Source organism: Euleptes europaea, chromosome 4 (genome assembly GCF_029931775.1).
Source record: "Euleptes europaea isolate rEulEur1 chromosome 4, rEulEur1.hap1, whole genome shotgun sequence".
Classification (NCBI taxonomy): Eukaryota; Metazoa; Chordata; class Lepidosauria; order Squamata; family Sphaerodactylidae; genus Euleptes; species Euleptes europaea.
Genome location: NC_079315.1, coordinates 104,210,345 through 104,226,998, shown reverse-complemented (window position 1 = coordinate 104,226,998; position 16,654 = coordinate 104,210,345). Strand labels below are relative to the sequence as shown.

Here is a 16,654-nt window from a genome sequence, read left to right as displayed (position 1 = left end):
TGAGGGTCCCTATGGTAGATGAAGACTGGTAGATGGCAGGGGTCCACAAGAGAAAAATTCCTTTACTCCATCTGTACTGCTTTTGTACATAGCTATTTATTGACACAACAGTTGTGAGTTGTATGATTTGGGTGTAAGAGGAGCATGAGGGTTTTTTTTTGGGGGGGGGGATGAGTTATATCCACAAAACTTACAATGCTGGCTCAAAAACTGACTTGTTTGGTCTTGGGCCCACAAAAAATACAAAATTTTGGAACATTAACAAAACACCCCCAAGGCTTGTAGTATTAGTGATTACCTGCAGCTATTGGATATTAATTACACATTCTCATGACTAAATTTGGATACTTCCTTATAGTGCCCAGTTCTTTTATACTAGTTCAAAGCTGAAAACTTCCACGGCTAGTACTGGAAAACTCTGTGCCGGTGTGTGTGAGAGCAAAGCTTCATGTTGTCTCCTTCAGCGGGACTTAGCTCATGCCCTCAAGCAAAGGGATTTATAGGCCTTGAAACTTTATCCTCATTTGTGCGAGCTGCCAGTGCGACAATACACCCTCTAATCCTTTGCTAGACTTTGGCTCCCTTGTAATTTGACAGCAGGAACAAATCCTTCCTCGGTCACACATCGGAGACCACCAAAGAATTCTTTACAAAGCTGGGGGTGGGTGGGTTGTACTCCGAGGAGCTAAGATCCAATACAGTGTGGTATTTCAAGCCAACGGATTTCCTGTTTTGGTGGAAACTTGCCTAGACTAAATAGCATGTAGTTTCATTCCACGAGGGGGCAGCAGCACCTTTCTGTTTGTTTGCATCTTTGCTGCTCAGGAGATAAGACTGAAAACCAGTGGTATTTACTCTGGCGCTCACAGAGAGCCACCTCCACAATTGAAACCAACCCAAAGGCCACATTGCTTCTTTCTGCCCTGTTTGCCACCCGAAACACACACACAGAATAATATAATATGTAACCGTTAATCAAGCAATCATCCAAGAACTCAGAAGGAGATGGAGACTGGGAAGGGTAGCCGTGAAGGAGCTAGAAAAGATTCTTGAGTGTAAGGATGTGTTACTGGCAACCAAGATCACGTTAATTCAAGCCATCGTATTCCCTCTTAGTATGTATGGGTGTGAAAGCTGGACAATGAAGAAAGTTGATAGGAAGAAAGTAGATTGCTTTGAAATGTGGTGTTGGAGGAGAGTGTTACGGATACCGCGGGCTGCCAAAAAAACAAATCAGTGGGTTATAGATCAAATCAAGCCTGAACTGACCCTAGAAGCTAAAATGGCTAAACTGAGGCTGTTGTACTTTGGTCACATTATGAGAAGACAAGAGTCACTGGAAAAGACAATCATGCTAGGAAAAGTTGAAGGCATCTTCTGATGTCCTGCAAAATATTTATAAAAGGGAGGGAGGGAAAGTCTTGAACCCTTGCATACCTAGAATGGATGATCCTTTTGAAATGTTACTGCCGGAAAAATAAAATCTGAATGTTCTTCTGCTTTATGCTGACGAATTGCAGAGTGTGGAAATTACTGCTTGAACAGTAAGTAGCCCCAGAGAAAGGCTTTCTTTCTTTGTGCGATTGTTTGTGTTTCTGTTGGTGTGCTCCTCTCTATCAAGATAAGCTGCATGATTTAAAACGGCTTTTGGTAGATAGCCTATGATGCACAGTCTCGTCTTAGACTGCAATTTAATGCTGCGAGATCATTACGGTGTGGCTTGTAAGCAGCCATTTTGCTTTGCCACCTAGGACTATTGAGAATTGCCTCTGGATAAACACAAACGACAAAGAGTCTTGTAGCATCCTAAAGATTAACGAATTTAACATGGCAATACATTCATTAATCTTTTAGGCTCTCTGTTGTTTTGGCTTCAGCAGAGTACCCTTCCCAACATTCAAGTTATGTGTGGCAGGCAGATTTGTTAAAATGCTAGAATCTGTACGTTGTGTGTGTGTGGGGGAGGTTCAAAAAAAAGAAAGCTAGATGGATGACCCTTTGGAATGAAAAAATGAAGCATTACCAGCTCTGTGTGTGTTCTGGAAATCTATCAGATAGCCTTGGAACTTCAGGATCCAAGTTTTGTTTATTGCAAGAAATTTCTAGCTTTTGTGACTGCAGATAAAAAGTCTGCAGTTGCCAGCTCCCCATCCCCATCTGATTCTGTTCTGTCCTCGCCAGAAAAAATTCAAAACCCAAATCTTGAGGTTATATTAGAGTCCGATGGAAAAAACAAGGAAATATCAGCAAATGAGCTTAATGTGCATCCTGTAGCTTAATCACAGCACTTGGGTTGCATAGAATTCTCTCTTTAGTAGAACAGAGAAGTTGCTAATTTTTGTATTGGGTGCAGTCCAGCGAAAGTTTAGCACTTTTGACTCCTGCACATCTCAGTGATAAGGATGTGGTTATTTTCCTGCTGGAAAGCAATGCAACGTGCTTGTTTAGTTGAGACCCTCCTTCCGTGACTTCACTGGGACTTACTCTCTGGGAAGTGTGTGAAGAAAAGTTGGTTTTTATATGTTAATTTTCTCTACCTTTTAAGGAGGATCAAGCTGGCTTACAATCTCCTTCCTCTCCCCACAATAGTCAGAGGAGAGGTGGGGCCAAGAGAATTCTGAGAGAACTGTGACTATCCCAAGGTCATCCTGCAGGCTTCACGTGGAGAAGTGGGGAATCAAACCCGGTTCAACAGATTAGAGTCCACTGCTCATGTGGAGAAACAGGGAATCAAACCCGGTTCTCCAAATTAGAGTCTGCCATTCTTAATTGCTATATCATGCTGGCTCTCAAGAATTGCAACCTTCACAGTGCTGAGCGTCGACTGGATTGCACCCAGGGAGAATGAAAATTTCCTATGCTTCCTTCCGAATTACTCTGCGTGTCACAAAAGCATTCCTCTGCCAGCAAAAATTCTTTCAGAAAGATTGCATCTTAGCTAAGTGGTGCCTTGTGGTCCTAAATCATCACTGGAAGAATTTCCCAGACAGTTTCTTTTAATATTTCATCCTTGAACTATATTCATTTTGTAGACTGTACCAATTCTCCTGGAGTTTGAAAACAGAAATATCCATTTTTGCACTGCATTGGGTTGTGGTACTTCTACACGGGAAAGATGCAGTAGTAAACTTTGTTGATTTCAGTGGGATATGGCTGGACTCTTGTAGCCTGGTTTCTTCTGCATAAAACCCATTGAAGTCCCACTCAGTGAAATTGAGTGTTGCACAACTACAGCAGCCCTTGACTACAATCCAATTGGTGCAATTCACTGTAAGTCAGAAGACTTAAGTGCTGGCCTATATGTTTCACTTGCAGTCTGGAGGCCCCTTGTGGGGACCGACAACCCAGGGGCAGCAGCAACATGTGGCATGGCTTCCCATATAGATCAGCCACATTGCATTTCAAATGCCAGTGGTATCTCTGGATACTCTTCTCGATGACCAGTTGCCACAGGGAAACCCCATGCAGTAGGTGGGATCCACATGGTAACCCATCCTACCACATACAGAAGAAGAGGAGGAAGAAGAGGAGTTGGGCCATTTATGCATGGAAGGTTTTGCCTCGGATTTGTCACTCTATAGATGCACATTTTCCCCATCCAAATTCTTAAAACTAAAAAATAAGCTACTACGTAGAGTTTTGAGAATTCAGATGGGGGATAGGTGCATCTTATAGAGCGGCAAATCCAAGGCAAAACCTTCCATGCATAAATGGCCTTGGTTTATATATGCCAACTTTCTCTACCACTTAAGGAAGAATCAAACCAGAAGAATCACCTTTCCTTTCCCGCCCCACAACAGACACCCTGTGAGGTAGGTGGGGCTGAGAGAGCTCTAAGAGAGCTGTGACTAGTCCAAGGTCACCTAGCTGGCTTCATGGGTAGGAGTGGGGAAACCAACCTGGTTCACCAGATTAGCCTCCCCCGCTCATGTGGAGGAGTGGGGAATCAAACCTGGTTCTCCAGATTAGAGTCCACTACTCCTAACCACTGCTCTTAACCACAACACCACTCTGGCTCACCACGTAATCCTCCTGTAATATGTAATTGGGCCTTAAGGTTAAGCATTTAATCAACCATGCACTTTAATTCTACTAATTTCAGTGAGACACAGAGGTGAAACATGCATGGCAGAAACAGGCACAGGGGACAGCTGACAGTACTATTCCCCCTCTGCTTGATACAGTAGTTTTCCAGGTACAGAGAGGTAGTGTTACATGGGAGAGTATTCAAACAGGTAGTTCCTACACTTAGAATATAGCTCAACCCCAGCAAAAGATAGTGCTTGATTGCCCAGAGCTAGGGTTGCCATTCCCCTGATGGTGGCGGGGGTTTCCCTACTCTGAGTCCCGTCCCCCGGCTCCGTTCAGCTGGCCAGGGGAGAGACTTACTCTAGCTGCCAAGGGTGGCTGGCACCAATGCACTGACGTTACTTCCGGAAGTGATGTCATCCCGTCCACAACAGTTGTGGGGACACTGTGATATTTGGAGAAAACTCTATGGTAAAAACAACTTCTACCCAAATACTAGAGCGTTCCTGCGATTGTCGGTGACGTGATGACGTGACATCAGCCTGTTGACACCGGCCTCCCTCCCTCCTTCCTTTGCAGCTAGTAAGTTCCTCCCCCATCCCTTGCCAATTGCCAAGGGGTACCTGGTAAGTATGGTGTAGTGATTAAGAGCGGTGGTTTGGAGCGGTGGAGTTTGAACTGGAGAACCAGGTTTGATTCCTCACTCCTTCACATGAGCTGCGGAGGCTAATCTGGTGAACTGGATTTGTTTCTCCACTCTTTCGCATGAAGCCAGCTGGGTGACCTCGGGCAAGTCACACTCTCTTAGCCTCACCTACCTCACAGGGTGTCTGTTGTAGGAAGGGGAAGGGAAGGTGATTGTAAGCCGGTTTGATTCTCCCTTAAATGGTAGAAAAAGTTGGCATCTAAAAAACAACTCTTCTTCTTTTACTATTCAGAGCCAATGCTCATAGGCACTACCCTTTCATTGGATTCCATTCGAGATTGTTAGGATAGGGGTGCTGGTCTATGCAGTAAGCAGCAAAGCTGAGTTGTGGAAGCCTAACAGAGGACCACCCATCATCTTTGGTGCATAAGGGAAGCTACCCTTGCGGCATTCCCCCGACCTAGACATACAGGGACACAATACAAAGCAGAGTGTGGCATGTTTAAGCCCATTGATTTGTGTGGGCTTCAGCAGGCCTCACTCTGGCTGCCCGTTGATTGCAGTGTTGAAGAACAGGGTGTGTTACACCTTTTTTCCCACTTGCAGTGGACACAGAAGTTTGTGACCGTGCTTGGGATTGCACTACTAGTCTAGTATCAGCAAGAGCTTGGCGTCAAATGTTTCCCTTTTTAAAAAGCCTGGCAATGTGTATCCCAGGCCTATGGCGAGTGATAGCACACCTTAGCCTGTGTTGTGGAGTGCATTGCATGGTGTCAGCATGGTGCAAGGCTTGGTTGCTGTGGCTCAGTGGTAGAGCATCTGCTTGGCATGCAGAAGGTCCCAGGTCCGATCCCCGGCATCTCCAGTTAGAAGGACCAGGCAGTAGGTGATGTGAAAGACCTTAGCTTGAGACTCCGGAGAGCTACTGCCAGTCTGAATAGACAATACTTGCCTTGATGGACTGAGGGTCTGATTCAGTATAAGGCAGCTTCATGTGTGTTCACGTGTGTTTCTGCTTCGGCCACACTGGACATTTTCCCTAATTTCATTGCAGATGAAACGGCCATTTGCCTACCAGGTATTTTTTGTTGTTGTTCATATTTTGTTACCATGTGCACCCCCCTCCGCTTTTTCCTTTTTAGCCATGCAGAGAAAGGCTAACTAAGGCTAACTCGATAACTAAGGAAAGTGAGAAGAAACAGGGAAAGGCTGAAAAAGGAGACTGGAAGCATTAAGCTCAGTTCTTCTTTGTAATTCCCCTCCATTTTGTTTAGTATTTTGTTTTGGGGAGGGGCCATGGCTCAGTGGCAGAGCATCTGATTGGCACAGAGAAGGTCCCAGGTTCAAACCCCAGCATCCCCAGCTAAAAGGATCAGGTTGTAGGTGATGTAAAAGATCTCTGCCTGAGACCCTGGAGAGCCGCTGCCAGTCTGAGTAGACAATACTGAAGGTGATGGACCAAGGGTCTGACTCAGCATAAGGCAGGTTCCTGTGTGTTCATGTGTGTGTCAACATGGCCCTTAATGAAAATTTACCCGATCTTTTAGTTGGAGACAAAATTGGCCTGCTGCTATGATCACAACCAGCTCCAGTCAGAGGAAATGGGGAGGGGGGTCAGCAAAATGTGCCGTAAAAAAGTTACAGTCTCTCTTCCGAAGCAAAGGGCATCTTAATACATCGACTGCACTCAGATGACATGAACAAACTCTGGTTGTTTTGTGATGAGAAGTAATCTCTGAGGTCCTCTGGTTCTTGAGCTCCCTCATTTCTCCTCTGGCACACCGCAGTGGAAGACTTTCTGGTGTAAAATTATTTATTTATTCATTTTGTAACATTTATATCCTGTCTTTCTGCTATCACAGGAGCCACCAAGACAGCTAACAAATCCATAATAAAATCACATTTTAAAGCCATTTAAATTTCACCCGGATCAGGAACTTTAACGAACTGTGGGTTTTGGGGGGTTTTTTGCCTTCGAAGAAAGATTGTAGTTTAGGATTAAACTGTAGTTTAGAATCCATTCTTACAGGGAAGGGAGAAAAAACACAGTTCGTTAAAGCGCCTCATTTGGATGGTACATCAAATTGTAGCTAATTTGAAAATAGAAATTCTTCAAGCTTAGAGTGGTGGGAGAGCGGAAAGACCCCAGGCATGCAAGGTTTGTTCTCATCACAGACAAACCATGGCTTGTTTTGTTTCCACATGATGGCTGAATACATCCATGATGTTTGATAGCCCTACATTTGGCAGCAAGTCAGGAGGGAGAGAGGGAACTTGGCCACTGAAGAACTATTCACTTATAGAGAGGTGTCTTGGAGCTGGAGATTTGCTTTCTTACAATCTTCTGTGAAGCATCTGAACAGGCATTGTGAGGCTGCCCATGAAGAATCATGTGCTTTGCTGGCTAGGAAGGATTCTGCTCCAAGCAGCAAGTGCAGCTAAACCTGTGGATTAGGTTCCAGGATAGTGGCTGGCCTTAAGAGAAGAGAGCAATTTTGACCATTGCCTGACACTCTGAAGTGCCACTTGGATTGCTTTTAAAATTCTTCGACCACAATACTTGCCGTTTTGAGTTTTGGGGCAACAATTTTATCTGAAAATAATTCATTATATTGGATACATTAAAAATAAAAAAAATGGTAAATGATATTCTGGATCATACGAATAAAGATCCACCCGATGGAGGCTACTTTTCTGAGGAGCCATTTGCTTGTTTTGCTAGCCTCAGCCACGCTTAAATGGGAAACATTTTCCATGAGGGCCTGTCAGATCTTCACCTGTGTGACACCCTTCACGAGAGCTCCCATTCAAGCAGTCCCTCCCTGTTTGTCTTCCACAAAATAGGAGGGTGATCCCATATTTTTATAAATGTGATTGCTGCCTGGTCCTGACTGGGTCTACACATTATTGGATATTGTGCTAGAAATCTCCTGGATTTCCAAGTTCAGAGTATTACAGTTAGCCTCATATTCCATTGGGGTGAGCGTCCAACTGTGCGAAATACAGCCCACTTTCTACTTCAAGGGATGAAGGGAATTCAATCAAATTGGGCTCTCACGAGTTCACTAAGTACCTTCGATTCCCATGGAGGAGAACCCAAGGCTCATTCCTAATTACCCCCAACCGGCTGAACTTCAGCAGAACAGGTCAGAACTTACTGTTTTCCCCAACTTGGTTTTGGGTTGTTTTGGGGTTTTTCTGGAACAAGATGTATTCTGTTTGTGTCACACTTATCAAGATGCCATTTTGTCTGGGTTCCATTAAGAGAGGATTGTTCCCTGAATATCTTTTTGTGGACTCACGTTCATCGAGTTTTTTTCTTACCCTGCTAATAGAGCCCTTATTGCAAGTAAAGTTTGTCGTTTAATATTGTTTTTTCCCCTTAATTTTTTAGCTGTCACAGAAGCAATTGAAATTCCTCAGTTTATCGGTCGCAGTTACCTCACATATGATAATCCAGATATTCTTAAAAGGTAAATTGGTACAGAATCTAGAAAATCCTTTCAGCTACATTCCAAGTAGTATTGCGAAGAAAATCTTGTTGAAGGGAGGATTGGTACTTCGGTTTGTAGAGGCAGATGACAGGTATTAAAACAATCACATTAAGAACTGCCATTCTGGACCAAACCAAGATCCGCTGTTCTGTTTCCAGCTAGCCAAATCACTGAGCTAATCTAATAATCTGCCCTAATCTTCTGGGCGAAGATCTGTTGTTTTAAAAATCTGAGGTACTGTGTTTCTTGGGTCTGGACACAGGTGCAAATATTTTGTGTGAATGGATGAAATGGGTTATTCTGCCACAAAACTATGAGCGGTAAAATGGATTCTGTGGTTCACCTTTTAAATCCGTCATCTGTTTCCTTATTTTGGGAATTTGTATGCTACTTAAGAGTCTTGCTTGAGGATGCATGCAAGTAAAAGTAATACCACAAAGTGATGAAAAACATCATAAATTGTCAATATAGAAAACAAAGCAAGCCATTGAAACAAGCTGATAAAAACAGCATAAAACAATCCTTGAGCACCCTAAAAAATCCATAAACCAGGTCTCAAACCAGAAGTAGAAAATAAAAAGATAACACCCAACCGGTGGGGTAAAAAGATAAGTCTTTGCCTGTTGTCTAAAAGACATATCAGTTGTATTTATTTTTTGCCCAGCAAATTCCTACGTGAAAGTTGACTTGGGAAACTTGTTTTACTCCTTTTTTCCTAACTGGGAAGGCTTTGAATGTCTGTAGAGTTCAAATTAATAATTTCCCACCCCAAACGGTAAATATTTTTCAGGTTACTTATGGTGTGAGGAGTCATTTTGCCACAGGCACACAAAAAAATGTCACTTGAAAATCTAGCGCAGCTCCATAGTTCCCAAAATTACAATGGCAAAGCCAGATGTATAGTGAAGGAAATTCAAATTAGAATTGAAGCTAAAAAGATCTGTTATTGAGTCAGACTTTGAATGTTCAGAGAACAGTGGTTGATTGTAGGGGTCCTGAGGTATAATATTTTCACTGCGCCATCCAACTTTATACAACTTAATAGTATCTTCCTGTCCACTAAATAGGGTGTCAGGATCAAGAACAAACGTGTTCATGAGGTTCAAGACAACCCTGATGGATGGCCTACTGATGTGGCGGGGAGACAGTCCTATGAGGCCCAATAGCGACTTCATCTCATTAGGTCTTCAAGATGGCACCTTAGTCTTCAGGTAAGCTGCTCTTCTGGATCTGGTAGTGGTAGGTTCGCCAGCATCCAGGTGGGGCCAGGACATTTTCTAGAATTACAGCTTATCTCCAAACTACAGAGATCAGTTCCCCTGGAGAAAATGGTTCCTTTGGAGGTAGGGTTGCCAGGTCCCTCTTTGCCACTGACAGGAGGTTTTTGGGGTGGAGTTTGGGGAGGGCGGGGCTTGGGGAGGGGAGGGACTTCAATGCCATAGAGTCCAATTGCCAAATGGGCCATTTTCTCCAGGTGATCTGATCTCCATCAGATGGAGATCAGTTGTAATAGCGGGAGATCTCCAGCTATTACGTGGAGGTTAACAAAAATTGGCACCTCCGTGTTCAATACATAAGGATACTACAAATTCTGAACACAGATGGGGGAAAATAATAGCACATAAAACAATATTAATACTCCATAACTATATACATTTCAAATTTCTTATGTCTCATGTACAACAATATTTATACATCCAAAAACAGTGACTTATCATCAGAGAGTCACCACAAGTTATATAAAGTCCCATCCTGTGAGAAACTTGACCCTATGAAGAAGGGACAGCATTAAATGGGATTGGACTGTACTCCGTGGATGGGACTTTATATAACTTGTGGTGACTCTTTGATGATAAGTCACTGTTTTTGGTTGTATAAATATTGTTGTACATGAGACATAAGAAATTTGAAATGTATATAGTTATGGAGTATTAATATTGCATTACGTGGAGGTTGGCAACCCTATTTGGAGGATGGACTCTATGGCATTATACCCTGCTGAGGTCTCTCGCCTCCCCAAACCCCACTATCCCCAGGCTCCACCCTCAAGTCTCCAGGAATTTCTCAACCTAGAACTGGCAATCCTAAGTAGTGGTAAGAATTGAGGCTTGACAGGCCTTAAACCATAACTAGGTTTATAGTCTTGGAACACAGTCAGCACCAACACTGAACAACACCTTCAGACATGTCCCAAAACTACAGGGGCCTAGGAGGTCCAAACAACCCCAACTAGGGTTGCCAGGTCCCTCTTTGCCACCGGCGGGAGGTTTTTGGGGTGGAGCCTGAGGAGGGTGGGGTTTGGGAGGGGAGGGACTTCAATGCCATAGAGTCCAGTTGCCAAAGCGGCCATTTTCTCCAGGTTAACTGATCTCTATCTGCTGGAGATCAGTTGTAATAGCATGAGATCGCCAGCTAGTACTTGAAGGTTGGCTAGTACCCCCAACTAACATACCCTCAGATATACACAACAGCTTTCACCCCTTCCCCATCCAGGCGCTCCAATCAGGGAGATTATAATATACATGTTCTGCTCCGCTGCCTACATGGGCTGAGCAATTTAGTTAAATGGTGGAGGATATATTTCTCAAGCACCCTTTTGTGCAACTAGAGCTGCCCAATCTACTGGAATGAATGCAGCTGCCTACATTTAAAAGAGCCCTGTGTGAGTATTGTTCAGTCTCATAGGATAACAAAGGGTCTACTAGCATCTCTGGCTTGGCCACTCTGTTCACACCATAGAGTTCCCAAACCCGAGTCTTGCTTCCAATCTGTACCCATTTACAATCTGAAGGACAAAATAACATAAAGACACGCATCAATAGGTCTCTGGCTCTGGGTAATAGAACCTATCTACCTAGCAAGTAAGGATACATTTCCTGTTTTTTCAGCATCTTCTACAAGGAACAGTACTGTTGCTAGATTTTCCTTCTCTGTATGAAAGAAGAGTTTTCAGTGGAGGGACAGTATGCAAGTTTGTTCAGTCCCGTAGGAATTCACAGCAAACTGAAATCTACCTTGTTATTTGGTTTTCTATTTTATTTAATCTCCTCACTGTCTCCACAAAAGATTTTTGACGAATTACTCTGAAAAGCAAATGTTCTTACTGCCAAAAGAAATGTAAACCCAAGAAATGACAGACAGTAAAATTAATGCTCTGTTCTTTGGGGGGTTGTTTCTCATCCTTCAGTTGTTCAGGAACTTTCTATGTAGTGCTTCCCATATAATTTTTTTTGGCGGTCTGATGGTTGGTTCATCAAAGGGCCTACTGTTTCTTTTTGTTAGTTTTTCTTTCTCAGATTAAGTAGCCATGGAGTCTCTTGAGAAAACAGTTGTCCATCTTGGTTTTGATTATATAGCGACACAATGCAGTAAAACACTATTTTCACAGTTCAGTAAAACACACTACACAAGACACCTGAGACATCAAGATGTAATGTGAGAAAGAGAAATTATACTAAAAAATTATTGAGTCTTTTAAAGAACATCCTTTATCAAAGATAAGTGCCTGACAAGGACCAATATGGATGTTCAAATCTATCCTGCGATAAGCTTTCTCCCTCGTGGGGTAATTTCTTGGCCTGTGTGGTCCTGTCATTCAGTAAGGAAAACTTCATCAAGTTTCATAGTGGCAAATTTGTGGTAAAAATCTGAGATATACAGAGGCACAAAGCCATTTCCTTGTGGTTTCCGGTGGTTAAACATTGCAAAACTCTTCTCTCTAAAGAAGGAACTGAAACAAGGTTGAAATCAAATTGTGAAGTAAAATAGTAATTAGTTTCTTGTGGAATCTTCAATGTGAAAATTGGGAATGACAGTGAATTTATTTGCTTTGGGATGAGAAACTCCATTTTCTAGACTGACGCCCTCAGATTTCCCACTGCAAAACCCAGAAAAAGAAACCAACAGTATCACACTTACATTATTATGGAGAGAGTCATCTTTTGTTACACAAGACCTGCTAAATCGTCATCTTTTTGTTTGATAAATGTTTACATGGTGTTCCTTTCTAAAAGCATAAGAATGACCTCACTGAACCAAGCAAAGGTTCCATCAAGTGTTAGCTGTCTCATACCGTCTGCACCTTATAATCAGAGACAGTTACTAAAGATGTTTAGCTATTCTTGTTTAGCTGTTGATAGAATCATAGAGTTTGAAGGAGTCATTCAGGCAATCTAGTCCAACCCCCTGCTCAGTGCAGGACCAGCTTAAAGCATCTCTGTTCATCCAACCACTGCTTGAAGACTGCCAATGAAGGGGAGCTCACCACCTTCCTAGGCAGCCGATTCCTCTGCTGAACTGCTCTTAACTGTAAAAAAAAATCCTAATATCCAGCCGGTACCTTTCTGCCTGTAATTTAAACCCATTATTGTGAGGCGTGTCCTCCGCTGCCAACAGGAATAGCTCCCTACCCTCCTCTAAGTGACAGCCTTTCAAATGCTTGACGAGAGCAATCATGTCCCCCCCCCCAACCTTCTCTTCTCCAAACTAAACATTCCCAAGTCCCTCAGCTTTCCCTCATTGGGCTTGGTCTCCAGACCCCTGATCATCCTTGTCGCTCTCCTCGGCACCCGCTCCATTCTGCCTACATCCTTTTTGAAGTGAGGCCCCCAGGATTGCACACGCTACTCAGGTGTGCCCTGACCAATGCAATGTACAGCAGGACTATGACACCTTGCAATTTGGATGTTATGCCTCTGTTAATACACCCCAAGATCATATTAGCCTTTTTTTTGCCCTGGCATCACACTGGCTTCTCATATTGAGCTTACAGTCTACCCGTACCCCAAGATCTTGTTCAGACACACTGCTACCCAGAAGTGTATCCCCCATCCAGTATGCATGTTTTTCGTTTTTATTACCCAGATGTAGAATTCTATATTTATCCTTGTTGAATTGCATCTTGTTCACATTCAGTGTTTTCAGATCTCGTTGAATTCTATCTTCTGGTGTGTTTGCTGCTGCTCCCTCTGCATTTGTGGTTGCAAACTCTTCAAGGGCTTTTCTACTCTTCTTCTTCTTCTTCTTCTTTTTTTTTTTTGCACCTTTCCCCAGTTTGATAGCCAGATTCTAATTTTGAGGGCAAGCACGGACCATAGTTTGTCACTTCATATGAAAAACAGCAACTCATGGAAGGAACTGATGTACCAGAAGAGAGGAAGAGGAGGGTATCTTATCATCTCAAGGCTTACTTATCTAATTTTAACGTAATTTTGTAATTTACCTTGAGTTTCAGTGAGAAAGGTGGCCTATAAATGAATGAAGTAACCAAAACTGAACCAAAATAGCTATATTAGATGGCTATATTTGATACCTATGTGTTGGAGTCAGTGATAATTTTCTGCTGACTGAAGGAGTTTCTGTCAGCAGAATGGGACTCTCTCATCTCCTCTATTCTACTACATCTCTAAATGCTGCTCCTGAAAGACATCCCTTCCCCCCCTCCCCAGAACAGCAGGGGGGCATTGGAGATCTGCAGTGAGAGTAGCAAAAATCAACCCCTCGCCTATTGGCTGCAAACTGCTAACTGGATCCAACCCAAGGGGAGGGGATGTGGCTCAGCGGTAGAGCATCTGCTTTGCGTGCAGAAGGTCCCATGTTCAATCCCTGGCATCTCCAATTGAAAGGGACTAGGCAAGTAGGTGATATGAAAGACCCCTGCCTGAGACCCTGGAGAGTCACTGCCGTTCTGAGAAGACAATACCAACTTTGATGGACCAAGTATAAGGCAGTATAAGGCAGCTTCATATGTTCAATATCTACACTGGAGCAGTTATATAATGTTGTTAACGTTTGATTATTTAAAAAGGAAGCATACCTATGAATTTTTTGGAATTTGATTCATGTTTCATTTTGTTTCAGCTATAATCTGGGCAGTGGTATCGCTTCCATAATGGTGAATGGCTCTTTCAGTGATGGCCGATGGCACAGAGTAAAGGCAGTTCGGTAATTTTTTTCTCTGTTTTTACGCTCCTATCAATGTGCTTGGTTCAGTTACTTGAGAAATGGAAGCCAAAGGGTAAGGTTTCTGATCAAAAGAGATCTGTTTCAAAGAGTAGAATCTAAATTTCAACTTGGAAGAGACTACAGAGGGAGAAGTATTGATTGACAAATGGGGGGTGGATTAAAGTTGTGATTATGTTTTTATCTAATGTTATATTTATTGCTGTTGCTTTTTTAGCATACGGCCCAGCAAAACCATGGAAAAAGGGCAATTAAATTTTGAAAGCATAAAGATTCTACATAACTTTGGACTAACCAGAGAATCCAGATAGGAAGGAAGACTACCCATAGATAACAGGCCCAGGGCAAGTGGAGAACACGTCCTCCAAGCATCAAAATGAGTGTAACTCTTATCTCTAGCATAGATCAGTTTGGCCACATGTTTTTTACATTAATCTACAGAAGAAGAGTAAAGGTCTTCAACTTTCAAATTTACAAATGATAGCTTCTGTTCAAAATGCTGGAGCCAGGGAGCCTTATAAGAGTCCTTGAGGGTTAAGCTTATCAAGCTATCATCCGGGACCTTAAAAAATAGATGAAACCAATAATTAAAGGCACCCAGGCACGAGCTTTTATTGAGCTAAGACCAAACTCATAACGAAGGGCTGATGATGAAATGCACCTGGGGAGCCCTCCAATTGCTCAAAGGAATGAGGACATTGCTGTTGCTTCTACAATTGTGATGTATTTTATTCTTGCTGTGATCCGCCCTGAGACCACCTTGGTGAGGGAGAGTGGAATATAAAATTATTATTGTTGTTGTGGTTGTTGTTATTGCTGTTATTATGGTTTTCACAAGCTTGATGTCAACAAAGATGGTTGTCTATCCTTAGGCTTCCTTTTGCTTAGGGCCATGGAACAACCTTCACCAAAAATATGAACTTGAGCAGCTGCATCCATTCTGTGCCTGAAGAGATTTTCAGGATTTTGAATGTGGGTCAGATTAGGAATGCTTTAAAAGGCTTCAAGTGATCCCCAAATAAGGGAAGACCAAAAATAGACCTCTGCCATAGTCCTACATTTGGTGTGGCAACGGGAATGAGATGATACTGGCCCCCACCCATGTTAAATCAGTTATGATGCGAAGCCATCTGAAAAGTGTGCGAGTGTAATATTTATATCTTGTTCAATTTAAGAGATGGACAATCTGGAAAAGTCACAGTGGATGATTATGGTGCTAGAACTGGCAAATCACCAGGAATGATGAGACAGTTGAACATCAATGGGGACCTGTACATTGGTAAGTTCCTCCTAACCTGAGTGTGCATAACGTGCCGTCGAGTCGCAGCTGAATTATGGCAACCCAGTAGAGTTTTCAGGACAAGAGACTGAGGTGGTTTGCCATTGCCTTCCTCTGCATGGTGACCCTGGTATTCCTTGGTGGCCTCTCATCCAAATACTAGCCAGAAACAACCCTGCTTAGCTTCTGAGATCTGATGAGATCAGGCTTGTCTGGGCCCTCCAGGTCAGGGCCCTCCTAACTTAATTCTTCTTTATTGAGGATTTGAGGGTCATGCATGCTTATCATTTGCTGATCAAACCTTGCAAATCAACCAGAACAAACATCATTCCTCTCACCTTCCATTACATGAAGCACAGTGGTGCCCTACCACGAGCAAAGGTACTTTCAGGCAGAGGCGGATCTACTGTGAAACTAATGAAGCTTAAGCTTCAGGGCCCCTAATCCCGGAGGGGCCCCCTGAAGCAACTTTTTTTAATGAGTGAATTTCTCAACAAAATCAATGGAGTTTTTTAGTGATCGAATCATAAGCCAATGGGTTGAAGTACTTAATATTGACTTTAGAATATGCTCTAATACCCATTTCATATGGCCTGAAAATGTCACTGTAATTGGTCAAGTTTCAAAACTTTTATGGAGGCTTGCAGTGCTTGAACCCCCCAGCTGTAAGGGCTCACTGAGCTCACCAGAATCTATTCACAGCCTACATTTTGGCAGCCGGATCCTCAAATCCTTCGTTGGTGCACGGCTTAATAGTTCTGTAGTTTTATTTCATCACTGTATGGCCCATTTGCAAGGACTCCACCCCACCCCCCTGTTCGCCACCATTTCGGCTCAAGGTCCTCGCAAGGGCAGCAAGGCCCTTTGGACCTTGTTGGACGATGCCCTATTGTTGCTGGTTGTGAAGGGGCCCCCATAACAGTTCAAGCTTTGGGGCCCCAAAAATGTAGGTCCGCCACTGCTTTCAGGTCATCCACAATTTCCGCAGATTCCCCAGTTGATCTGCAGCCCCTAGGCTACATTCCTGAGTGTCTGTCAAACTTCAGAAACAGCTTTTTGGGTGGCTGGGCTTGGGAGTACAGCAGAGAAGTTCTGATCCATAAAATGAGTCCAGCTTACAGTTCATTGCATTCAGTCCAACATTTGCACATCCAGCTGTGAGTGATGATCTTATGAGAGATCAACACAAGCATAAACGTAGTGCCATGCGATCAGTTAAAGTTGATTGTTGTTGGCTTTGACTGT

At 43.1% G+C, this 16,654-nt stretch overlaps 1 protein-coding gene and 1 non-coding gene across 3 annotated transcripts in view; both read left to right on the top strand.

Moving 5' to 3' along the window:
• Positions 1-16,654, top strand: part of EGFLAM (EGF like, fibronectin type III and laminin G domains) — a 133,481-nt gene that overhangs the window by 114,400 nt on the left and 2,427 nt on the right. The window contains exons 19-23 of one of the 2 annotated variants that reach the window (XM_056848262.1): positions 1,521-1,544; positions 8,070-8,148; positions 9,237-9,380; positions 14,029-14,112; positions 15,306-15,409. In XM_056848262.1, the coding sequence (XP_056704240.1) occupies positions 1,521-1,544; positions 8,070-8,148; positions 9,237-9,380; positions 14,029-14,112; positions 15,306-15,409 (435 nt within the window). The remainder of the gene's footprint in view (positions 1-1,520; positions 1,545-8,069; positions 8,149-9,236; positions 9,381-14,028; positions 14,113-15,305; positions 15,410-16,654) is intronic. The other variant, XM_056848263.1, reaches the window with a different exon arrangement.
• TRNAA-UGC (transfer RNA alanine (anticodon UGC)) lies at positions 13,714-13,785 on the top strand. Its single transcript has one exon. It is a non-coding gene; the product is annotated as a tRNA-Ala (tRNA).